The sequence below is a fragment of the Dendropsophus ebraccatus genome, chromosome 2 (genome assembly GCF_027789765.1).
Source record: "Dendropsophus ebraccatus isolate aDenEbr1 chromosome 2, aDenEbr1.pat, whole genome shotgun sequence".
Classification (NCBI taxonomy): Eukaryota; Metazoa; Chordata; class Amphibia; order Anura; family Hylidae; genus Dendropsophus; species Dendropsophus ebraccatus.
Window position 1 is genome coordinate 46,880,410 of NC_091455.1, and position 27,312 is coordinate 46,907,721.

The 27,312-nt window shown below is 42.3% G+C and overlaps 1 protein-coding gene across 4 annotated transcripts in view; it reads left to right on the top strand.

Moving 5' to 3' along the window:
* The window catches only part of STAU2 (staufen double-stranded RNA binding protein 2), a 228,741-nt gene that overhangs the window by 92,986 nt on the left and 108,443 nt on the right, over window positions 1–27,312 (top strand). For all 4 annotated transcript variants that reach the window (XM_069957463.1, XM_069957465.1, XM_069957464.1 and 1 more), the window contains one exon: window positions 24,017–24,154. In XM_069957463.1, the coding sequence (XP_069813564.1) occupies window positions 24,017–24,154 (138 nt within the window). The remainder of the gene's footprint in view (window positions 1–24,016; window positions 24,155–27,312) is intronic.

Sequence of the window (27,312 nt, forward strand, 5' to 3'; positions counted from 1 at the left end):
GAGGGGGGTGGCAACTAGTCATCTTGGTGGGGAGACTAGTCACGGCTATGCCTATCAGCACGCTCTGCAGGGATGATATGCAGAGAGACCAGTTAGTGGCCTTTTTGCCTGTCATTCATCCCTGAAGAACGCACTGACAGGCAGAGAACCGTGACTAGTCACAGGTGGCCCCCCCTTCCAGATTCCTAGTTGCCACCCTTCCTACAGCCTCGCGGGCACTATTAAAACTCCTTTTTTGTCAGTGTAAGGCTATGTTCACACTATGTATGTGTGCGGCTGTATTTTTTATGCGGCTGGAAATGTGCGGCTGAAACTACGGCCGTGGGAAAAAATAGACATGCGGCTGAAAACATACGGTCATTTACTTGGAAATCTGGTTCAACTAAAAATAACAAATAAAATCTTTAGAAAGTGATGGAAACACCTCTGGATGCATCTGGGAAAGCAGGGAAACAGTTTACATGAATTGCTATTACCGGGGTTTGCGATCCTCTGCAGTATGCCGATGTCTCTCATGGTTAATATATTTAATTAATAAAACACATTTTCGTTGTAATAAAGTCCCTTTCATTGTTCAATAATTAAATTTAAACGAATCCATCATTTTGCAATTAAATATACTGTTAAAATAAATATATATAAATAAATGTATATTTATATATATATTTATTTTTTGACAGTATATTTAATTGCACAATAATGGATTCGTTTAAATTAAATTATTGAACAACGAAACTGATTTTATTTCAACGAAAATGTGTTCTATTAATTAAATATTAATTAGTACAGGAAGCTCCATTAAGCCGTTAATTCATATTGCCGGCAATAGAGCATTCTGTACTAATCATCACTTTACTTTAATTAAAACATCAAATGTTTCTTCTAATTATGTTATCACAATAGCATTATTAGAAGAAACATTTAGACTTATATGTGCGCTCAGCTGATTGGCTGATCGGCTGAGCGCACATATAATGAGCCGGTCCGCAGTACAGTCACTTCATTGTGCTGCGGACCAGCGAAGAGGACACATCGGGGTGAGTATAGAGCTCTCCCCACCCCCTTCCCTGCACTTCACCCCTCCCAGCAAGGAAGGGGGGTCACTTAACCCCTTCTTTGCTGGGATGGGTGCAGTCTGACATCAGTCTGGCCCCCAAGGGGTTAAGGGGGATGCAATACATCCTCCCTTAACCCCTTGGGGGCCAGACTGTAAGCAGCGATCTGTAAAGATGCTGCATACTGTAAGGTGCACAACACCACTCACAATGATGGGTGTTGTGCTCCTGTTTGTGTGTTTTTTGTGTGTTTCTCCCTTTTTGTTTTTCAGATATCGGTATCCTGTGGATTACGTTGGATTCGGTGGACTACGTCGATGACCAGCGGTTGTTTGGTTTTTTTTTTTTAATAAAATGGTCAATGAGGGGTGTGGGGGTGTTTTTATTTGAATTAAAAAAAAATTTCACTTGTGTGTTGTCTTTATTTCTTTACTTTATAGACTTAGTAGTGGAAGCCTTCTAATAGACGGAATCCATTACTAATTCGGGGCCTAGTGTTAGCCGGTATAAAATGGCTAACACTAACCCCCCATTATTACCCCAGTACCCAATGCCACCAGGGATGCTGGGAAGAGCCGGGTGCCAGTGGTCCCGGAGCGTCAAAATTGGCGCTCCTGGACCGGGCGGCAGCAGGCTGGTAAGATTTAGGCTGGGGAGGGCCTAAACCAATGGCTCTTCCCACCCTGCTGTTACCAGGCTGCTGTCGCTTGGTTTTTAACCCGGCTGGTTATAAAAATAGGGGGGACCCTATGCGTTATTTTTAATTATTTATTTATTTATTTAAAAAAAAAAAGCAAACCAAACGACAGCAGCCTGGTAACAGCAGGGTGGGAAGAGCCATTGGTTTAGGCCCTCCCCAGCCTAAATCTTACCAGCCTGCTGCCGCCCGGTCCAGGAGCGCCAATTTTGATGCTCCGGGACCACTGGCACCCGGCTCTTCCCAGTACCCCTGGTGGCATTGGGTACTGGGGTAATAATGGGGGGTTAGTGTTAGCCATTTTATACCGGCTAACACTAGGCCCCGACTTAGTAATGGATTCCGTCTATTAGACGGCTTCCACTACTAAGTCTATAAAGTAAAGAAATAAAGACAACACACAAGTGAAAATTTTTTTTTATTCAAATAAAAACACCCCTACACCCCTCATTGACCATTTTATTAAAAAAAAAAAACACCAAACAACCGCTGGTCATCGACGTAGTCCACGGAATCCGACGTAATCCACAGGATACCGATATCTGAAAAACAAAAAGGGAGAAACACACAAAAAACACACAAACAGGAGCACAACACCCATCATTGTGAGCGGTGTTGTGCTCCTTACAGTATGCAGCATCTTTACAGATCGCTGCTTACAGTCTGGCCCCCAAGGGGTTAAGGGAGGATGTATTGCGTCCCCCTTAACCCCTTGGGGGCCAGACTGATGTCAGACTGCACCCATCCCAGCAAGGAAGGGGTTAAGTGACCCCCCTTCCTTGCTGGGAGGGGTGCAGTGCTGGGGAGGGGGTGGGGAGAGCTCTATACTCCCCCCGATGTGTCCTCTTCGCTGGTCCGCAGCACAATGAAGTCACGGTGCTGCGGACCCGCTAATTATATGTGCGCTCAGCCGATCAGCCAATCAGCTGAGCGCACATATAATTCTAAATGTTTCTTCTAATAATGCTATTGTGATAACATAATTAGAAGAAACATTTGATGTTTTAATTAAAGTAAAGTGATGATTAGTACAGAATTCTCTTTTGCCGGCAATATGAATTAACGGCTTATGGAGCTTCCTGTACGAATTAATATTTAATTAATAAAACACATTTTCGTTGTAATAAAATCAGTTTCGTTGTTTAATAATTTAATTCTAACGAATCCATCATTGTGCAATTAAATATACTGTCAAAAAATAAATATATATATAAATATACATTTATTTATATATATATTTATTTTAACAGTATATTTAATTGCAAAACGATGGATTCGTTAGAAATAAATTATTGAACAACGAAAGGGACTTTATTACAAAGAAAATGTGTTTTATTAATTTAATATATTAACTATTAGAGGCATCGGCATTCGGCATCATTGCCGGCTATTTTTGAAGTACTCCGTACGGACCGCCTGTCAATCCACGGCCGCATTTTCAGCCGCAAACAATGGTCTTGTTAATTTTTTACGGGTCCGTTTACGATAGGGCCGTAGATTCATACATAGTGTGCACTGTGCAGCCGTATATCCTATACTTTCCAGTGTACGCATGAACCACCAAAAATACCGCCGCACAATTACAGCCGCAAATACAGCCGCACAGTTACATAGTGTGAACCTAGCCTAAAGGTGTAAAGCTACAGCCGCAGATGCGGCTGGAAGCCTCAGGGAGCTGCACAGTAGATCTACACTATGCAGCTGGGAACCATAATAGCACAATCGTGCTGATTGGTTGCCTTTAAATGGGTACTCCAGCAGGGGGCTATTTTGGGATCTGGCCGGGGAGGAGGTGGCTGAGAGAAAAGACGTCCACTCATCTCCCTGGATCCAGCGGCGGGTCGCATATCGCGGCGCTCCGGTCCCCGGTTCCCGGATGCTTCCTGGTGTCTGACGCGGGCTTGAGATGTGACGTCTCAAGTCCGCTTAACCAGTCAGTGACAGAGGCGGGATCCGTCACGTCTCGAGCCCACGTCAGATACCAGGAAGCGGCTGGGAACCGGGGACCGGAGCGCCCTGATACAGGACCCGCCGCTGGATCCGGGGAGGTGAGTGGACGTCTTTTTACCTCCTCCCCGGCCAGATCCCAAAATAGCCCCCCGCTGGAGTACCCCTTTAAGTTCTATGAAATACCAAGTTGTGTTGCTAAAACGTGTCGTCATATATTGTCTCTTGTCTGTATTTAAGATATTTTCAATAAAGAGTCTCCATTTTCGAGTGTACTCCAGTCTCCTCTTTTGAGTGTACGCAGCCATTAAAGATGGACAACCTTTTTAGGTAAAGTTACCATCAGAGAGACACAGGGTATAGTGGGCTGTAACTGGCTGTAGAGCCAGTAGACCAAATGAAAGGCCTTCCTGTCTGTGCAACAGGCAACTCAAAGGAGAGGGCTCTATATCATAATGTCATGCTTGGCATCCAACCTGTAGGACTCTAGATAGGGGCATTAGCATAAATAAATTAGGGCAGTGGTGTGGGTAATGGCTGGGTTTGTTGGTATGTAAGAAATCGAAGGCTTTATGGAATATACAGTTATATTTTCCTCCAGTTTTAAATTTGTATTGGTGAACCCGGTGTAACCCTGTTATCAGTTTAGATGTTTTTTGACCTAATAAGGAAAGATAATGATCTCCATAGGGTGAAATACTTGGAAAAAAGTTTGGAAACAATATCCTTTGTCTGCTTTGTCTAAGTAGCAGGCATAACACGTGAAAGAGTACTACCTTTATTAGTCCTCTATCTTTTGCCTGAGGACCTGATTAGATCTGGTGACTTGCTAGAGCTTAGTTTTGGTGTGTATAAGTTCATCCTCTAAAATTGTCATGTCTATTTCTAGTTTAGAAATCTACATAGAATGTGCTGGAAAGAGGCTGCAATATTGTGTTTCACTGCGGCTATGATGGCAGGGGACAGTATCTGCACTACCCCTATGGCTAGGATTTTGCAAGGGATATTTAAATTTGTAAAAAGTTGTTCCCCTTCCTGTTGTTCAGTTTTAGGTGGCTTAGAGAGGGAGTTGTGGAGGTACCTGTAGCTCAAGTACATCTGCTGCTTTCTCTGCCATCTTGCTCCTGTGCTTCTCTCATTGCAACTGGGAAGATGTAAGAGGTGGGTCACTGCTCTAGTACCCGCAGCACTCACCAGTTCTATGGTAAAAAGAAAAAAAAAAGTCCAAACTTTATTCCAAAAAAGTTCAGTAGGCCTGGAGACACAGCTCCCATTACCAAACAAAGCTCTTTCATGGACCAAACTGTTATCTAAAACCTCCAAAACAGTGTTCTGTATTCAAGGATGCTTTAAAAATAAATAATGATTATATAAAACTACACTGGGTGCTCTCAGTCGTACGCTGATCTTTGGGAGGAGCACTTGAAACTCTTTCCATATTGTTTGCTATTTGATAACTTCCTGTGGTTATCTGCTGGCTTTACAATGTTAATGCACCCAGTAACCAACATGTTTTTGTATAGGGCTCTGGTTCACACATGTTTTTGATTCTATGCCTTACTAGTCCTTTCATTATCTGTAGTGGTAAGGATTTCATATTAACTACCGGTGGTATAGCGAAAAACAGGAGTACTGAGAACAATAATCTATTTCTATTTTCTTACTTTAGTTTTTTTATTTTGCTTTTTTTTACATGGTTGTGGAGGCTGCCATATTGCTTGGGCTGTTCTTTTCAGCATTTAGTAAAATGTGAAACATCATTAACCCCTTAAGGTCCAAGCCAATTTTCGTTTTTGCGCTTTTGCTTTTTCCATTTTATGTTTAAAAGTCCATAGCGCTTGCATTTTTTCACCTAGAGACGTATATGAGCGCTTATTTTTTGCGAAACCAATTGTACTTTGCAATTACAGGCATAATTTTTCCATAAAATATGTTGTGAAACCGGAAAAAAAATCATTTGCGCTGTCAAATTGAAAAAAAAAAACGAATTTGTTTTGATTTCGGGGAGTTTTGCATTTACGCCGTTCGCCCTATGGTAAAACTGACTTGTTATGCATGTTCCTCAAGTTGTTACGATTACTATGATATATAACATGTATAACTTATATTGTATCTGATGGCCTGTAAAAAATTCAAACCATTGTTAACAAATATATGTCACTTAAAATCGCTCCATTCCCAGGCTTATAGCGCTTTTATCCTTTGGTCTATGGGGCTGTGTGAGGTGTCAGTTTTTGCGCCATGATGTGATCTTTCTATCGGTACCTTGATTGCGCATATACGACTTTTTGATCGCTTTTTATTACATTTTTTCTGGATTTGATGCGACCAAAAATGCACAATTTTGCACTTTGGGATTTTTTTGCGCTTACGCCGTTTACCGTGCGAGATCAGGAATGTGATTAATTAATAGTTCGGGCGATTACGCGCGCGGCGATACTAAATATGTTTATTTATTTATTTATTAATTTATATTTATAAAATGGGAAAAGGGGGGTGATTTGGACTTTTATTAGGGGAGGGGATTTTTTATTAATAAAAACACTTTTTTACTTTTTTTTTTACATGGACTAGAAGCCCCCCTGGGGGGCTTGTATATACATAGCACTGATCTCTCATAGAGATCAATGCTGTGTATATACACAGCAAAGATCCATGAGATCGGTCATAGATTGCTATGGCCTGCTGCAGGCCATAGCAATCTACTGCCGAGCCGGGATCAGCGCCATTCCGACGCTGAGGCCCGGCACGGCCAGAAGAACGCATCGCGGGGGGGAGATCCGACCCACTAGACACCAGGGATGTTGTGCATAAAGCACTTCAATGCAGCTGTCAGGTTTGACAGCTGCATTGAAGTGCTTAATTAGCCGGCGCGGCAACGGGACCCGCGCCGGCTAACAGAGGCACTGCCCGGCTGCACGTGTCAGCCGGGATCAGCGCTGTTCAGAGCGGGGTCCCGGCGGGACCCCGCTCTGAACACCCCCCGCGGCGCCATGACGTATCAGATACGTCATGGGTCGCTAAGGGGTTAAGCATGCTCTGTGACCTTTGAAGAGGTCATTCCTCAGGGAGCCGCTGTTATTGTTGTCTTTATCTACTGGTGTCACATGTCGCTGCAATGCTGTACAGATTACTTTACAGCAGCTTCCTCTTATCACTATAGATACAATAGGAAGTCTCAGCTTAAGGCCCTATTACACAAAATGATAATCAGCCGTATTTGGCCCATTACTGTCGATAATCGTCATGTTGAAAGAAAAACGACTAAGATAGCAACAATCTGCAGCCGTCGTCCTGTGGAATAGGAGCAGTGGCAGCAGAGCGCTATTATATTCTATGGGCTGCCTGGACGATCTAGCAATCACCCGGGCCAGCTGCGGGGGGGGGGGGGGGGGGGGGGGGGGGCTGCCCGGGGGGGGGGGCTGCCCGCCCGCCCGCCCGCCCGCCCGCCCGCCCGCCCGCATGATTGCTAGATCGTCCAGGCAGCCTATAGAATATAGCAGCGGTCTGCTGCCACTGCTCCTATTCCACAGGACGACGGCTGCAGATTGTTGCTATCTTAGTCGTTTTTCTTTCAACATGTCGATTATCGCCCATAATTGGCTTTATATATTTTATAATATAGATAGAAAAATGGAAAATTAAAAAAAGGCACCAAAAATTCTTTAAAAATATGTTTAACATAAAAATTGTTTAAACAATAATGATAACACATTTCTTTTTAGAGAGTACCTAACATTCTGCTCACCATGGCTTGATATTGTTTCAAAACTTACACACTCCGCTTCTAAAGCCAACAGTATACAGTATCCAGTACTTCCTTACATCACTCGCTTAGAAGCGGACTGTGTACCTGCAAGTTTTTCAGGAAGGTATTCTGTCACGTAAGCCGAATGGTAGGAAATTCCCTCTAAAAAGGTACCTATCCGATAATACCATATGTAATATACAGACTTTGTTTGTTTGTCTTTTTTGTTGAGCTGCATATAAAATTTCCAGTGTTCACAATGTCATCCACTGCTGACACATCCTGTTTTCTGTAGCTCATTTGTCCAACATGGCCTCCTTTGGGAAAAATGAATGGCTGTTACGTAAAAATAAAGAGCATTCAAAGATGTGAATCTAACATTTGATCTTTCCAATTCAGTTTTTTCTTACATGACAATTACAGCCCCTATTACATGGGGCGATGTGGGTGATCGTCAGATCATCCGGGCAGCCCATAGGGACAGCGGCCATCTCTTGCTGCTGCTCCTATTACACAGAACGACTGCAGCACACCTCTAACATGCTGATCGTTGGCGTTTCAGCCTGTTGAAAGACAACGATCAGCTGACATAGTGCATGTCAGCTAATCGTTGTCTTCTATTACACAAAGCGATTATCAGCTTTAATGGTCGGTATGGGCCAAATGAGGCCGATAATCGCTTCATGTAATAGGGCCTTACGGTAGGTTTTTGAGTTCCTTCAGCTGCCCAGGACAAAATACTAATGCTGTTTTTGTGTTCCTTATAGCATCACTGAACACACCATTTCTCTTCTATCTACTTTATTTATTTAAAACTAAAGTAAATGGTTAAAACCATACAGTTTTGTAGGGCTGTAAAATACGGTATGCTCACCTTGCTGAGTCCAGCGCCAACACTCGAGTCTGCCCCTGTTTCCTTAGTTTACTTCCACACCCCATTCGCTCCCACAGCTTTGCTGGTAATGCCCCAAACACAGTATTTGTCCCAGTGATTGGCTGCAGTGGGTTTGAAACCTCATCAGGAGTCGACCAGTGTGCTGGTGCTGGACTCTGCAAGGTGAGTATGCAGTATTTAATACTTTTTACACCCCTGGCAGGCTGTAAATTTTTATTTGGTTATCCCAGAAAACATTCCACTTAATGGGATCGGTAAGAGGAGAGGCTGTGACTAAAATGCCCATAAATCAGCCTGCTGTTCTCTAGAGCTACTAATCCCAAAGTCTGGTGCTCTTCATTTCTCTGCAACAGCTTCTCCTCTGCAAACAGTCAGTAGACATGTGGGTGGTCATGTACTGGATCATCACTCAATTAAATGGGGCAGAGGAAAATAATGGGGTAAATATTAAAGAACTGTTTGCTTAGTAATTTGAACTGACTGCTGTTTTTAGCGATACTGATATCCCCGGTCAGTATACAAACTGATCTAGAGAAGTCTAAATGTGGATTACATTTGCAATCTATTAAATGGGTACTCCAGAGACGGTTTAATAAATATATATATTTTTAGCTGTTAATTTGCAAAGTAATATAACTTCGTTAAAGCAACCTAAGTTTATCTTTAAAAAAAAAAAAGGGTATTTTTAATTTCTATATGTATTTCCAGCGACAAAGCCCCCTCTGCGGCCACCACTGTTTGAGTTTCCGATCTCCTGCTATGTTCTAGTGCTGTTACACCCCCCCTGTACTGTATATTCTTATATACAGTACACAGGGGGAAGAGGCTGCCCGATGCGATTGCAGTGTCTGGCAGTCACCACTCACTGTGCTAGAATTGGAGCGAGCTGTTATAGCAATCTTGTCCCCTGTATATTGTATATAAGAATATACAGTACACAGTACTGGAGATATAGGAGATATGAAACTGCTTGGCCTATAGCCCTGCAGTTCCTGCCCCAAATGGTGGTGGCAGCAGAGGGGCCGTGTAGCCTGTGATTACATCCAGTGACTGGCAACACATATACAAATAAAAAGCTACACATTCTTTTTTATATAACGTCAGTAAAGCGGTCTTTAAAAAAAATTGTCTCTAGAGCACCCCTTTAACTACTATAAAAAATAATTTATAGAAAGATCCAGTGACTTATGTTATACATTTCCTTTCTGCATTTCTGATCTGATGCACCAGATAGTTTTGTACTTGGAGGTCGTGTAGGTCAGCTTGAAAACCCGCATCTGTTTTCGTGCCCTTCCTGCAGCGATTAGTGATTTAAATTGTCAGCTACAATGTACAATATATGGACTAATTTCTAGTATTGGCTTATAATGGAATGCCACTGCTACAAGAAGTCAGTTCCCTGGTTCTTCCCTGCTAGATCGGATACAGTCAGCTGTGAGTGAAAGCGGATAAGAATCGTGGCAACTCAGCCACAAAGTAGAGTCCACATAAAATTATAGAGGGGGGGGGGGGACAAAATGCTGAGGCACATAGGGGGAGATTTATCAAACATGGTGTAAAGTGTAACTGGGTTAGTTGCCTCTAGCAACCAATCAGATTCCACCTTTCATTTTCCAAAGAGTCTGTGAGAAATGAAAGGGGATATCTGATTGGTTGCTAGGGGCAACTGAGCCAGTTTCACTTTACACTATGTTTGATAAATCTCCCCCGCAGTGTATAAAAGTCAGATGAATTAATAACTGCAGTGTTTCAAATCTTATACAGTATAAACATTGTCCCAAAAGCTGTGCCATGCCTGGAACTGAATGTTAGGGTTTTCCATGGCTGAGCAGCTGCATGCAAGCCTTACATCATTTGAAGTGACTCTGTACCAACAATCTGACCCCCCAAACCACTTGTACCTTCGTATAGCTGCTTTTAATCCAAGATCTGTCCAGTAGTCCGTTCAGCAGGTGATGCAATTATTGTCCTAAAAAACTACTTTTAAACTTGCAGCCTGTGCCAAACTGGAGTATCTGTGCCCTAACTTTGCACCACCCCTCCAACCCTTCCCCTCACCCTCTTCATCATTAGGAATGCCACTGGAACATTTTCTACATGCTGGACACTGCACAGGTTCTTAACGATCCAGCTCATGTGCCGGCCTGACACAGGTGAGGAATAGGAGGCAATCTGCGTGGAGCATTCCTAATGAAGGGGTGGGGAGGAGGGACAGAGAGGTTGTGCAAAGTTAGGGCACGGATATTCCCATTTGGCACGGGCTGCAAGTTTAAAAGTTGTTTTTTAGGACAATAACTGCATCACCTGCCGAACGGACCCCAGGACAGATCATGGATTAAAAGCAGCTATCTGAAGGTACCAGCGTTTTTGTGTGTGGGGGGGGGTCAGATTGTGGGTACAGAGTCGCTTTAAGTACAATGCCAAATGTCTCGGTGGGTGGCGTAAATCATGTCACCACTGGCATTAAAGCCATAAGATTCATATAGAAATGCTTAACTCCATCCAACATCTCTGTCTAGCCTCACAAATGCTGTTCTGGATAAATTGTCATAAGTTCCCACAGACACCTGCAAATTCTTAAAGACAGTCTTCCGAGAAGAGCAGAAACTGGTAGAACTGCAAAAGAAGCCTAGCTCTATATTATCTGTGGATCTAGAATGGGATGTCATAAAAGCTCTAGTTGTTGTCCTAATATTTTTGTTCATAGAGTATAAGGTAGGATCATGCTTTCTATTGGGGGCAGAACCAGAAGTGTTTTTTTTTTGCAAGAGAAGCTTTCTTGGGAATAAAACATACGGGAACAGCATTCATTTCTTGGAACCCCACTTGCAGTCCAGCACAGATGCTGTTTACAGGCACACTAAGCCAACCAGTGGAATTAGAGGCCGAATGCCATACTACTGGCATCACCGTTCTACCATGATACAAATAGTACAGCAGTCACTTGGTGACCACTTGTAAACAAAGACCACTGTGACTCTCAGAGCATCTGCATTGTATCCACTTCAATTACATTTTGGGCCTTATACAGAACAGACTTAAAGGGGTACTCTGGGGGGGGGTTAATCAGCTGGTGTATAGATTTTGTGAATTGCTTCTATTTAAAAAGACAAAAAAAATGTACTCCAGTACTTAGCTGCTGTATGTTCTGCAGGATGTGGTGTATTCTTTCCAGTCTGACTTAGTGCCCTCTGCTGCCACATCTGTCAGTGACAGGTGTTGTCCAGATTGACAATCAAACAACTTGATATGCATTTGTGTAGGTCTGGATAAAGTACTTATTCAGCATAGCTATCCCTCACTTGATACAGCAAGTTTGTCGGATTGAAGATTACTACTATTGGCAAATTCATTGTGACTAGAGATGAGCGAACGGGTTCGGGTTTGATTCCATCCGAACCCGAACGTTCGGTATTTGATTAGCGGTGGCTGCTGAAGTTGGATAAAGCTCTAGGGTTGTCTGGAAAACATGGATACAGCCAATCACTATATCCATGTTTTCCACATAGCCTTAGGGCTTTATCCAAGTTCAGCAGCCCCCCCGCTAATCAAATGCCGAAAGTTCGGGTTCGGATCGACTCGAGCATGCTCCAGGTTCGCTCATCTCTAATTGTGACGGATGATATTTTGCTTAAGGCTGGGTTCTCACACAGTATATTTCAGGCAGTATTTGGTCCTCTATGTTCACACAATGTTGAAATTGAGTGGATGGCTGCCATATAACGGTAAATAACTGCCTTTATTTCAATATAACAGCCGTTGTTCTAAGATAACAGCAAATATTTGCCATTAAATGACGGCCATCCACTTAATTACAACATTATGTGAACAGAGCCTTTCTGTGCTTTCAATCCACTCCTGGTTTTGGTTGCTATGAGGACCTGACATGAGGATCAAATACTGCCTGAAATATACTGAGTGTGAACCCAGCCTAAGACCGTAAGCCAGGGAGCGGACAGGATCCCAATGCTACATGGGATCAATAGTGTTGTGCCCATTCTTTGCGCAACACAGTCCGGTTAGTCTGACCAATATCTGTTCTCATACTTATGCGTTTACATGTGTTCTTTTTCAAGGAACTGTCCAGAGCAGCAGCAAATCCCCATAGAAAACCTCTCCTACAGTTCCTGTCACGGACAGACGTGGCAGCAGAGAGCGCTGTGTCAGACTGAAAAGAATAGGGAGTACCCCTTTACTTCGCAACACGGTTATACACAACTTATACACAACTGTTGGGTGGTGGTATGGTTTCCAGAAACATGTCACTGATGTCAACAGTCAGCCAGAAACCAATATCATTCCTGCAATCACATGTTCTATGTAAAATGTCGTGTACAGATGAAGCTTTCTGGCAGGGCTGCTCCATTTAACTGCGGGATGAAAGTTAGAAATGAAGCTTGAATCTTGGTTCCTGGACTAATATCATTTTTCAGAATACACTTGATGTTTTCCGGCACAAAGGTGGGCCCTGGCTGAAAGCTATAGTCAGCCCGGACATGTGACATTTGTTTTGTTTTCCATGTATGTCTAAAACTTTATTAACCACACATGGTTTCAATCGAATATGTGCAATGCCATCTGTGAGGGAAGTATCCTGTCTGTAAGCCACTGCTGTGGTTTTCCACTGACATGAAAAGCTTGAGACTTATTAGAAGGCCAACATTTTACAAGCAAGGCTGCTAATGCAATGGGGCTTATACTGTGAGCGCATAGCTGGAGTGCCGGCCATGATGTCTGGAAAGCTGTTGTGGCAGAGTTATTCTGTGTGCTGCACTAGTGAGGGCTGAATGACGTGGTCTTATATTGATCTTTAGGTTGTATATGGATCTTTAGGTTGTACAGCATTGGAATTTGAATAAAAGCAACCTGTCCCCACGAGGTATACACTGACATTAAGTAATGGGACTGAGAGTCAGACATTCACTGATCTAATATTTTAAAGAAAACACCTGTAGTCACCAGCATGCAAATCCTTGAAGCATAATAAGCCGCCATATGGGCGAGATTTCAGACCGTGGATCCCTGTCGGTCTATGGCCATGTTCTCACTTTATATGACACCGGCCGATCCGTGACCCGGCCGAGTGACAGAATGGCCGGTGTCAGAAAATATCATCCCGGCTGGTACTGCAGTACCGGCCAGATGATCTTTACTGTCGCTGAATTCGGATGCGGGCGCATCTGTGCACGCCCGCATCCGAATTCCCCGCTGCTCACAGGGACTGTGTGAACTTAAAGGGTTTTCTGCGGCCGCTAGGGATCCCGGCCGGAGTGTATACCATGTGTATACATTCCGTCCGGGATTCCTTAGAAGGCAGCGCTACGTAATTTCCGTAGTAAACAACGGCCGTGATTACTACGGAACTTACGTAGTGGGAACACGGCCTAACACAGCATATAAAAGAAAAATGGTGGACGACTGCTTTTACCTGCATTGGACACTGTTATCCACCTTTTTTCTCTAATATTCTAAAGAATGACTATAAATATTAAAGAACCAGAAAACCTTTAGAAGCTATAAACTCCTATTATTTTGTTTTATTATTTTATTTTTTATTTTTTGTAATTAATATGGTGCAACAAAACATTCTCCATAGGACTTAAAAAAAATCCTACAACCTCTGCAGGTTGCTGCATGAGCTTTATATTCAGTTTATTCATACAGTTTGTATAATCCTCAACTGCAAAATACCTTTTGTCTGCTTTCCTCTCTTTCTACAGTTTATGTGAGCGCTGCCCTCAAAGGATTCTCTCCCCCTTTACTTTTAAGTAACTCTTCCCCCTGCTGCAATCTCTAACATTGAGATAGGGTAAAAGTCCATCTCAATGACTTATCTTTGTCTGTATCACCGATAAATGGTATGAAATTCTTAGCACTGTATAGAAATGTTGCTTATTTTTTCATTTACTAAATAAATCGACAATTAAACAATGTAAAGATGTCTGTAGACTTTATAACCAGCAGATAGACCACTGTTAGGGATAATAATTGACATCAAGGGGTCAACTTGGTTTGCAGCAAGGATAGGTAGGTTTAAAGAGGGTTATCTAGTGTTAGAAAAAGCACAGATATTTACTTGCAAAAAACACACTATCCCTGTCCTCAGGCTGTGTGTGGTATTGCAGTTCAGCTCCCTTCACTTCAATGGAACTGTGCTGCGATACCACACCTAAATTGAAGACAAGCGTGGAGCTGTTTTTGGAAGGGGCCATACTCTGCTAAGCCCGGATAACCTCTAACCATTCAGTAACATCCATGAAAATGCCAAAATCTGAGGTTTCCCAGCAGAACATTGTCCAGAGCATCACACTGCCTCTACTTTTAATAGTATATTTTGCTGCCGTTCCAGTGGCCACCTATATACAGTACATTGCTGTGTGGTCCATTTCTGATGCTCAGGTACCCACATGATGCTCTATGTCCCCTGATAGCCATCAGTAAAATTTTTCAGCAGTTTGTGCTACAGTAGCTCATTGATCTGACAAGCTAACCCTTAGTGCTCATGCACCTTGTCTTACAAAAAGCCCCTCTAACTTATCCTACATGTCCCTTTCCCAGTCTCTGTACATGGATTTTGCACTATAACGCTCCATGCATTGTTACTTATTAAGTCCCCCGGACCCTCCAGTTTGTGGCCAGCACTCTCCTTTCTAATCTTCACCCCACATGCCCTGTACTGTAGCCCCCTGCCCACTTAAGTAAAATCAGCTATTTTATAGAAGAACGTATTACGTGACTTAGTGAGTTGTTCTAGTGCCAGGCTTATATTTGGTTGCCGTACCCAGCTGTTGTGGTTGTTGCACACACTGGTGGGTATGTTACACTTGCCACAAATTTCCCTTGTTTCACATCACATTTATTTTCTTTAGAAACTTGTGCAAATAACCAATAGCCATTTACTGGTTCCCAGTTGTTAATGGCAGTCTGCTGGCTTTTCCATTGCATGGCTAAAAATGTTTTTCGTTCCAAATATTGACTATAGAAGAAAAGAAAATAATTTCCTTCCATCAATTCCATGAGTTTAAACATTTTACCCATGGAAACATTACAAAACAAATACAAAATGTATTTCCCATTTCATACTCCAACTGTTTGATGATGCCATGTTATAGGATTCCAGCAGAACAATGTGTTACAATGTCTAACGTTTAGTGCTATGTAATATTAAAGGGGTTATCCAACATTAGAAAAACATGGACATTTTCTTCCAGAGATACCCCACTCTTGTCTCCATGTTGGGTGGGGTTGTTTCATTGAAGTAAATGGAGCTTTACCTGAACTAGAGAGAAGAATGGTGCTGTCTCCGGTAGAAAGTGGCCATGTTTTTCTAACTATGGATAAAGCCTGTTTCACATGTGTATTCAGTCTACATTTGTTGAAAAAAAGTGGACCCATTCATTTCTATGACCCTATATACACAGCTGTACGTGTTACCATTGTGCGTCTCCCGTATTTTCAGCACAAATTGCTAAATTAAGGGGTTCTTGCAACTGCATCTGTAGTCCTGTCCATATCTGAGAGTCCTCAATAATGAGGGCTACGGATGTGTAAATCGGGCCTAAGTCTTGCTTTATGGTGAAGTTACCATAGACTTTGGTTATGATGTGCAAATATTTCTGTTCTTCCTTTCTTATCTCTGTACATGACCTTTATATACACCAGTGACCTTCCTCTGCTGGTATCAATATGGTTTTATTAACCCACTGATACCATAAGCTCTTGGGGTTATTCAGTGGTTTTTAGTTTTATCCAGTCATTCACTAAACTGGCTATATATTGGTAAGACTCTGTATACAGTGCTATTTCCATTGAAAACAATATACTGTGGTGCTTATTGACCAGTAAACTCTACACATTGTTTTCAATGGGGCATGTGTAGAGTTTACGGGTCAGATGTTTGCCCTCTGTCATGGTCATGCCAAAAAATCTGCATGTAACATCTTTTTGATCCAGCACAATTGCACAAAAGGCTAAATATGCTCTACATCTGGGTTGGGGAACCTTCAGGCCTTCCTTTAGAGCAGGGATGGGAAACCTTCGGCCATCATGCTGTTGCAAAACTTCAATTCCCATAATGCTAAAGCTTTGGCTGTCCAGTCATGATGGGAATTGTAGTTTTGCAACGGCTGGAGGGCCGAATGTTCCCCATCTCTGCTCTAAGGATGTGTACAGCTCCTGTTGAAAACGATTAAAAAACTGCATGATAATGTTAGTCGTGAAGACCGTAGGTGCAGTGCCAGGCAACCCGTCGTCAGGTTCTCCGGATATGTTTGACATCCTCATCCCACCACTGATCAGGTTAGCTCTACTGAGCCCACCCAATCACCAAAGGTGCACTAGTACTTCATGGAGCGGTAACTACTTTGCTGCCAGGATGTACTGATATGCCCTGGTGCGCAAATGGTTTACTTCTTTTAAAAAGAAAAATACTTATTTAAAACCTGTATCACCAATATACATAATAGACAAAATATTGCTGCGTCTTTATCACATTAAATGCTGGTATTGGTATGCCCTTTTGAACGCCCCATTCTTTCACAAATGTCTGCAGACTGCAGTAGTACAGGCAGGATGTTATACACCTGTTGCAATAGGACTGAATGGAATACCTGATTTCAATGATTGAGAGGTTGGGCCCAATACTTTAGTCCACATAGTACTTTGTAAGCATCCAGAAATTCTCTTAGACTTTTCTGCTTTCCAATAATGGAAGTCGGCGTACAAAAGGGGGGTAAGAATTTGAGAATTACTCCATGTATTACGTAGCGATGTCACAATATAATATTGTTGTGTGGTGTTTTTGTGGTTGTAGACGGGGCAGCGATGTAAAGTCTTTGTGTGCAGGAATAACTTGTCCTTACAGCCACCGATTATCTAGACAGATGTAAATCACAGCTGAGGTCGGTGCTGCTTTGATCTATGCAGTCTTCCAATGACCTTGAAGGACTATTCTTCTAGTGAATAATAACTGGCAAATGTACTGTAAAAGGGCAGACATCTACACATGTTTCTTTTGCATTGAGGGTGACCTGGTGTTTTGATGTCTAGTGAAGCAGAGTGTTGCACAGGCTATGCGATTGCCATTGTGCAGCCTAGATAAAAGCAAAAAAGCACATGGGCCAGATCAGGTTTCTCAGGACAGTTCTATGTCTAGACCGTTAACTCTTAGTATGATCACCCCAAGTAACTTTTTCATGACTTATTTGTGGATTCAGATGTACAATACAGGAAAACAGGGGCTAACCTAAACCATACCACACAGATATGGGATTTAGAGCAATGTCATAAACACATGGGTACTGTACCTGTTATGTATCGGGAATCCATTAATCCAGTCTGGATTCCAAATGTATGTTTTTATTGGTATAAGATATTGTGGGTTTTTTGTTTGTTTGTTTGTTTTTAGTATTTATTACATTGTATTTACCAATAACTCAATACAGTGGTGCCTTGGATTACGAGCATAATTGGTTCCGGGACTGTGCTTGTAATCCAAATCCACTCTTAAACCAAAGCAAATTTTCCCATAAGAGGTCATAGAGATGCAGATAATTGGTTCCACACCCCAAAAATAATGATTTATTATTCTGAATAACATGTAAAACAGATGAAACAAACATTCAGAAACAGCAGAATATGTGATATTATAAGTTACTGTAAAGTAATGGAGAGGATGGGAAACACAAGGGCGGACAGAGACTGCAGGGAGCATGAAAGAATGAGCAGGACAGATGTGGGCACATACATGCAGCACTCTCTGTCCGGGGAGAGAGGGGTTACAGCTATGGAGAGATTACTCCACAGTCCTGTCCCCTGATGTAAGCCCCAGCCTGAAGTGGATCTGCTATGATTTGGAAGGTGAGGGAGACTTCCTGGGTCAGAGTACAGTGCTATAGACCCCGCTATGCATACCATGCCCCTCCTCCACTCGCCCTCCCACCCAGTACAGGGAGCTCTTAAACCAAAGCAATGCTCTTAAACCAAGTCACAATTTTGAAAAACTGTGAGCTCTTAAACCAAAACGCTCTTAAACCAAGTTACTCTTAAACCAAGGTACCACTGTACCTCAATGCAGTGTGACCTTTAAGAATAAATTATTCTTTCACCCTTTTATTTGGACGTGAATCTAGAAAAGGGTTAATTTCGCAGCCAATTATTTCGTTAGGGAGCATTCACAACACGTCTGTGCTCTCCGTGGCACATGTATGTCAGTGTGTCGTCACAATGGCATGCCAACGTAACTGGGCTAGAGATGAACGTAACTAGAGGATGCTTAAGTCTGATCATCCGGCATTTGGATTTGGAATGCGGGAAAACATGAATATGGCTTGTTGGCGCAATCCATGTTTTCCAGACATCATTAGTACTTCAGTACTTCAGCCCTCTTCTCTAATAAGGGCCTTATTGATTTCAGGGGCCCAAACACAATCCTCTAGTAAGTTACTATATTTAGGATATTTTTAAAGCATACATGTGTTTTATGTAGACTGTAATGCATGGTCTGATGCACTTTTGGGTCAGAATAAGTACTCTATACAGCAAATGACAAGATTTAAGACATTTGAAGACCTTTTAAGACCTAGGTACATGGAAATGGTTTAATCTTATGGAAAGTGTTTTTAATTAACCGTAATCAAGTGAAATGTGCCTGTTGCTTCAAGTAACATTTCAAGATAAGCTTTTTTGTGTACACTAAGGTTTGCACAATTTATGGCCATTATACAACTTGTATATGACATTTTATCCCTCTTCAGTTTCCATTTCTATGTCTTAGCTTCCCATGAGATCTGCTCCACATTATGTGGAGACTAGATTTTGCGATTTTTTTCTAATGAGAAAACACAAACAACAGTAACAGCATGGAGAACATTATCGAGCAGTATTGAGCAGTCTTAGCTTAGAATCAAGTGCTGCGGTGAGACTACTCCCTTAATCTCTCTGCAGTCCAATTTCTTTTCTCTCCAGCTATCCCCACCCCTTTCCCTTCTCTCTATATATACTTGTATAGGCAGTTTTTAACCATTTGTGAGCTACTAGTCCATATTGCCTCCCAGGCATGGTTTGAGTTTTTGTTAACCTTGAATGATGAGTTTAGAAAAGGGGAGACAAGATAGGAGCCTGATTTTATTTTTATTTATTTATTTATTTATTTTTTTGGGGGGGGGGGGGGGGATGCATTTTTCTCTGATAAGATTACAGTATTTCTTATATTGCTTGTACTGTTTGTGTAAAGCTTGTTAAATACTCATGGGGGGCTTAAAACAAACTCTACCAGGGCTTTATAGATGGAGCACTTAGCAGACTTAGCCATGTCTCGCCAGTCGCTAAAGGAAAGCAAGTCCTGTAGATTCCCTTTCAATCTCCACATATAAGAAAGTGTAAGTGCATCTATATACATGATTTTTGCCGCAGCTTTGAATATAAACAGTTCTAGAACTATTTTCTTAGGGTCGTGTATGAGAATTATTTCCACTCAAAACAGCGACCACAATTGCAACAAGTGAAAGAGCATAATTCAATTACGTCCCACAAGCACATGTATTGCAATTTTTGTGGTGGGCTAATACGCTTTCCTGACCACCATTACCTCCATGTGTGAATGCACGCTTAGGCTTTCAGCTAAATGATGTGCCTCTGGCTGAGCTAAATAGGATTGGGGTGTTGTGGTTATTATTGGCCGCAGTCCTCTTAGTTATTGGATGCCTATGGCCAGCTTCAACTGTTTTGAGCTAATCAGCACAAAAGCGCCGGCTTTAATGGTTATGTTTTATCTTTCGGATCTATTTTTCCCCTTTATCTTCACGAGTTTCCCAAAAGAGAACTTTAGAGCTATGAGTAGTCGGTAAAGAATTTGCTTTTAAATGCAGAGCATCAACAAGATTATAGTCTGTATCTTGGCAATTACACCCAGATCCATGTTTCTTCTCATGTGAGGCAATTATTGCAGTATTACTAATGCTATTAGAGTACCAGACTCCGAGAACTGGATGTCTCTTTCAGCCCACGTGCAATAGCTAATTTTGTGCCATTAAAGCCAAGCTAGACATGATTTAACAAGAAGGTGCCATCAGGTTCGGTCAGCGCTGAAGCTCAAGCGGTCTCCAGTTTTTCATTTTAACGAGACTGCCTTCTTAATGTCGTATATTTATTACGGTGCGTCTTCTGCCGCAACTCGCCCCCTAAAGGAATCATTTTTGTAATGGGCCTACAAAGCATGTTGCCAATGCTGGCTGGTAATGGCGTGTCGTTATGAGATATACAGCCCACTAACAAACCCATAAAAAAGTCCATAAAACAGACATTAGCACATTCACTGAAGTCTTCCTGGTCAGTTACATTGAAATACAAGCGGAGCTTACAGACTGCTACATTCAAGCTGTTATAGGGGCCTGTCATCGGAAAATAAAGGATTTACAACGCCATTTAAAAGTCAATGATCTATTCCCTGTGCAGAGCTTTGCCTAAGTCTTGGAAGGTGTCCAATACAAGAACACATCTAAATGGCCCTTGTCTGAATTGACTTCATTTTGATAGAAATTCATTGTTTTTTGTTTAAAAATGCTGCTGACACCCAACAGCGGAATCATTCCTCTTCTCTTATTACTGCTAATGCAAGTCACCTCTCGTGGCCTTTCCTGTGTGATTCGATCTCCTTCCCCTGACCACATTCTGCATTTCTCCATCACCTCTTTAAAGTGTCTGTCTCCTTCCACCAGGATTATAAGCTGTTTCCACTGTCGTGTTTGCCCCCTTATCACTAAGAAATATTTTAATGAGGTATCAGGAGTAAACGCTTAGAGTTTTGGACTTGTTTACGACCCATACTTTAACGTCCTTTTGATCCCCTTGCATATGGCTAATGTAGTAGAAGATTGAGCTTAGCGTATCTTATACAAGGCAACTTGTTGCTATTGCGGTCTTCAAGTTCTCAGAATAGTGACTTGCATGTATAGAGGTACTAAGATTTGAAGTCATCAGCCCAGGTTTACCACTACTGTATAATTTTTATACAGTGCACAGTCTAACAATACGTGCATTGCTATTACACATAGCGATAAGCAGTGGGCAGCTGATTTTTAGGCAGGACCAAAAAACACAATTAGCTGATGATCATTTTCATCGGCTGATTGTTTCATCAGTTGATCGTCCTGATTTGGCAGATTATCGCTCCGTTATAGGGCCCTTTAGGGTGACAGTACAACTTCCATAACTGGAGAGTTACCTCTCCCAGCACAGCCAAGCATTCTTGTGTTCTCAATGGGGAGGGGTACATCTTATACTGATGCATAAAGTATACAGGGACCTTAAAGAGGTTGTCCATGCAAAATTTACAATGGAACTGTGGATAGGGGACAGGTAAGAGATCATGGGTGGGGGGGAGGGATCCAACCTCTGAAACCCCTGCCAACCTTGATATCAGGCCCCCAGAATGAATTGAGCTGTGGGTCACGTACCGTAACCACATCTGTTTTCGTAACAAAGAAGCTGTGGACCCAATATGGAGGGGGGTACAGGGGTCGGATCCTTAGGTGGACAACCTCTTTAGGCCAGTTTAGACCAACTATATATGGGCTTATTTTACTCCAAAAATGTTACAGCATAATCTTTGGCACACACAATCCACCCCCCGATGGTTCTCAATGTGTTCAAGTGATTTATACAGCATATAGACCCAGATTTATCAAACTGCTTTAAACAAAAACTGGTGTAAACTGTCCACAGCAACTAATCACAGCTTATCTTTAGTTTTACCATAGCTGAAAGCTGAGCCGTGATTGGCTGCTGTGAGCAGTTTAAGAAGTTTGGGTCTTTCTGTTTTCAGTTGTAAATGGATGGGTGAGTACTAGAATTGAGCGAATCGCCTGTCTAAACGGAGCAAAGTGCTTTGTTTGATCAGAAAGCCGCTTATCAGCCCGCTGCCTTTCAACTCTGCCACTCTACCTTGGGTGTTGGGAAAAAGTTGATCCAGTCCTGGGAAACTGGAAGAAGTTTCCCAGGAGCTTTTTCCGACACCTGGGGAGGAGTGTCAGGGAGTGGAACAGAGTAGAAAGGCAGCGGGCTGATAAGCGGCTTGCCGATCAAACAAAGCACTTTGCTCCGTTTAGACAGGCGATTTGCTCATCTCTAGTGACTATCTATGTTGTTGTTAGTTATCTACCAATTCAGTTGTCACATGTTTTTTCTCCAATTTGTTATGTTGCATAATGTTGCAACAAGCTGATTCTTGGTTATATAGGTTTCTGGATAAGCAGGGTGACTAGAGTTGCCTTCCAGTTTTTCTAGAGCCCTAAACACCAGGGGGACATTTACGAAGCGTCCGCCCAAGGCGTACCCCAGGGAGAAGGTGCAGATTCACCCCTTCTCCCTGGCGTACACTTCCCATACGCCCCACTTGCCCAATGGGTGGGCTAGGGGAGCTTGGGGGGAGTGACAAGGCAGGGAGGGGGCGTGGCCTCATCCCGCGCCTCATTTATCATGATTTACGCCTGCTCGCAAAGCTGGAAGCAGGTGTAGATTTAGTAGGCCGGGGCAGGTTCGGGCGACCGGCCGGATTGACTAAGAGGCGTGCGCCTTTTAGTGAATCCTGCCAGGGAAAAGGGGGCGGGGCCTTATATAAGACTGGCGTGTATAAGATCGGCATACCGGCTTGGGGAGCTTGGGGGGGTGACAAGGTGGGGAGGAGGCGTGGCCTCCTCCCGCACCTCATTTATCATAATTTACGCCTGCTCGCAAAGCTAGAAGCAGGTGTAGATTTAGTAGGCCTGGGCGCAGGTTCGGGCGCCCGGCCAGCCGGATTCACTAAGAGGTGTTCACCTTTTAGTGAATCCTGCCAGGGAAAAGGGTGCGTTATATATATATGAAAAGGGGCCTTATATATGTACGCCCGTCTTCATAAATCCCTTCCCATATCTCCATAGACATGAAGCGATGATAGGTGTAATGGTGGCAGTATTGTTGTTAGTAGCTTGTTCAAATCTCCATAACTGCCGCATAGCGTTTTGCACCACTTGACATAACTGGTCAAGGTGCATTAAAATGTGTGAATGCAGAAGACTGGCAGAGAACGACCAACCACTTCTGCCCTATTAATTACCTTTTCTTTTCAACACAGGAAAGATATATATATGAGAGGAGGTCTTCAGAACTGACCCCAGTTTTAGATGCTGGCTCACTAATGCTCCAGGGTCACAATCTCTCTTCTGGTTATACCTCTATCTATGCAGCCCAGAAGTTGATTAGCTTTCCCTACTACTGAGCTGCACTGGGGACTTATGTGTCAGAAATCCCTACCCCTAAATCCTTCTCTTCTGAAGTCTTGTCTAACACAGAACTGACAGTACAATAAAATAAAACCTTATTTACAGGTAGTTCCAGCTATGGGACATTTTTCACAATTTTGAATGTGATTTCCACAAATCTAAAGGGCGCTAAATAAGTTTGGCATTCTACACATTTTGTAAATCTATAAAAGTTCAAGGATAAAACCCACTATGATGGGATGTCCTGATTTGTTATTTGTTTCTATATCAAATAAGGTAACTTTTTGTGGACGTTGCCTTTTAAATTCTACTAGTGGAAAACCCTCATGGTTTTATACAGTGTTGCACCTCTCCTTATTGCCTTCATAATGATAGAGTTTCCATATATCTAATTACATTGATGTTTTACTATAGGCCTCCCCGGAATATGGCCAGGGAATGAATCCAATCAGTCGTTTGGCTCAAATCCAGCAGGCTAAGAAGGAGAAGGAACCTGAGTATGTATTGCTGTCAGAAAGAGGAATTCAGCGCAGAAGAGAATTCATTATGCAGGTAATGTATCAAATTTACCTTTCTTTCTGCCTTTTGACTTGTGAACATTATTGCTGCTATATAGAATTAGGAATCTAAAATGACACAGTCTGTTCTCTATTCTTCAGTAAAATGAGTCATTTAGTCATAATGACTGGTGCATGGTACATGGCGAAAGCCTTTATTGTCCAATAAGCCACCTGTAAATTCTGTGGGGGAAGAAATGTCCATGTTTCACTACATCTTAACAACGAAACCATTCCTAGAGAAATAACCATACTGTCTTAAAGGAACCCTAGAGTAAAATGCAAAACTGGACATTTTATAATAAATTTTAATAGGAGGAAAAAAGTGTTGTTTTTTTTTTATTGTTTTTTTTTTTTATGGATTTTTTTTTTGTTCCTAAACTGTAACTTTTCAAAGTCCTATTGAGACAAAAAGGCATAGCCAGTAAGGTGGGGTTTACAGTTCTTGCAGACAGTATTGGGGGGAGGCTCCTGCTGCACACTCTTTTATCACAGCAGACACAGGAGAGTGAGAAGGAAGAGGATAGTAATGGTTGGTTTTTATTCGGCACACAGAGATTTGGTTTTATTTATTAAAAACAGAGTAAAGTACTGATAGAATGAAATTGTAGAAGACTGAATCATTGCTACATCAATTAAAAAAATTTTTTTGACATGTTAAGGCAAATACTGAAATGTATATGAATTGAAGTCGCTGATCTTAAGATCTGGGAGAAACATTTAGTTGTTCGCTTCACTTCCTGTGTCACTGCTTCATCTGGCAGATTACAGGAGATGGGCTTCCTTGTAAGTCTGTGAGTCCTTCTACTGCAACAAATCTAATCGAATGGGAAATTAAGGAAGTCAAGTGCACAAACCTGCGCTACTCCTGGACATATCTAGAAGTTGGTGGGGGACTCAGCACTGAAACCTCAACTAATCAAAGCTTTTAACATGTCTGTTGACATATCAGTGACATATCAAAAAGTGACATATCAAAATTAGTTTTTTTTTTTTTTTTTTTTTAAAAGAACAACTCTGGTTAGTGACATTTTCTTCAAAATTGCTGGGGAAGGGGCAGGTGCCTGCATACTGCCTTTCCAGTCCCCGGCCTCTTCCTGATCTAGAGATGGGATGTGACGTTCCAGGCCTGGAACATCAAGTCCCCCGTCCTGTCTCTAGATCAGGAAGTGACCAGTGACCAGAGCGGCAGTATACGGGCACCAGCGCTGGAGTCGGGGAGGTATGTACATGTTGTTTTTTTTTCGTCCACCCTGGTAGTTTTGAAAAACGTATCTCTGCTTGGAGTTCCCCTTTAAGTGACTGTACTACTTTAAGTAAAGGACTGCCAAGATTATTTTCTTTTCTTTTTTTTTACTTTCATTAGAAGTCCACATTCAGTGCCCCCTCACACCCCAACCCTTTTCTATTATCTGCGATATACTGTACTGCAGGGCATGGGAAAGTGTGCTGTGCTACCTGGCTTCAGTTGTCTATACACAGGCTCGGACTGGCCCACAGGGGAGCAGGGGAATCCTCTGGTGGGCCCTACCCATCCCTGTTTAGCAGCTTCAGGATGACATATAATCCCCCAGTTAGTTTCATGGGACTTCACCTTTCAAGAAACTTAAGTGGACGGCTGTGCTGTTTGCGTAGAGCAGGGATGGGGAACCTTCGACCCTACATCAATTGCAAAAAAAAAAACCTCCCATCATGCCTGGACAGCTCCTATACACTAGAACAGAGATGGGAAACCTTCGGTCTTCCAGCTGTTGCAAAACTACAACTCCCATCATGCCTTCGGCTGTCCAGGTCCCCATCCCTAGCATAGAGTGTCTCACCAGTTACCAGTGAGCGAGCATTGCCGGTCACATACACAGCACTGTGCTGTGAAATATATAGTAATGTAATGTGAAAGGTTAGGCGCTGGGTATATCTGGTGTATATAGGGTGGGCCCCTGGAATAAAATATTCCCTGGTAGGCCCAAGGTACCCCAGTCCGACACTGTCTATACATATCTGTTAATATCAGTTATTCATTGTGTTAGTGGATCTATATCTTTTATCTCGTGTGAATGTGTTGGTTTTTTTAATTTTTTTTACACGCCATTGATTGGATACCTATTGATTGTAATAAATTCCCTGTGCTTCACATTGTATATCTATACTATTTTCTTATCTTTCTCCTTTGCACCAGCACGGTATAAGCTTTGTACCCAGAATGTATACATATTTGTGCTTAAACCAGGGCTGATGAGTCACTTACAACTTTACAAAAACATTACATTATAACTACTTCATATTAAATCGAGGTCATGCTTTTTACCAAAAACTGAAGTGGAAAATAAAGGATTGTGAAGTATTCCTATAAAAGCTCAACTACTTTCTTGCAAAAAGAGCATTACTCCTGTCCTCAGATTGTGTGCGGTATTCCATTTCAGTTCCATTCACTTCCCACAAACCCACACCCATACTAGAGACGAGTCATGCTGTTTCTGGAAGAAAGCAGCCATCTTTTTTCCCAGCTTGGATATTCCCTTTAAAGAGGTGTTATTCAGCTTTGTAAAACTGATATTGTTACCTTGAGAGGTCATAAATATTAGATCAGGTTGGGGTGTGTAGTCGGGCCCTAGTCAATCAGGTATTGATTGCCTGCCTGACCTATTGGATAATTATGGATAACCCTATTGAGCCTTCGGTATACCTAAAAACGAACCAGATTTATACCGTCCTATCTAAGGGCAGCGTATACCATATAATAAGCTGTGGGGCTGACACCCTTTGAAAGTCTTATATATTTTCAAGTACAGTAAGCAGCCACCCCCTTCATGAATAGCTGGCATGTTGGTGGCCACCTCTTAGTATATGGCACCGGTGTACCTCCCCCATGTAAGCTTTGTAGCTTGCCTGCATCCTGTTGGGATTGGCTTTTAACCTGCTCCCAGATAGGGCAGCATAAATCACTGTCAAGTTTGCTTTAATTGTGATGATTTATAGTGACCTTTGGTGTAGTCTTTCATCCTAAACCCAGCATAGAATGCCTCAGCCGTTTGGTAAAGGAACATTAAAGTCCCAGACTATAACTCCTCCAAAGTTTGCCAAGGGAACATCAAGACCCATGTGTACAGTTTCTCAAACATTATCATGGGAACACAAAGAGCTTCGCTATCATAA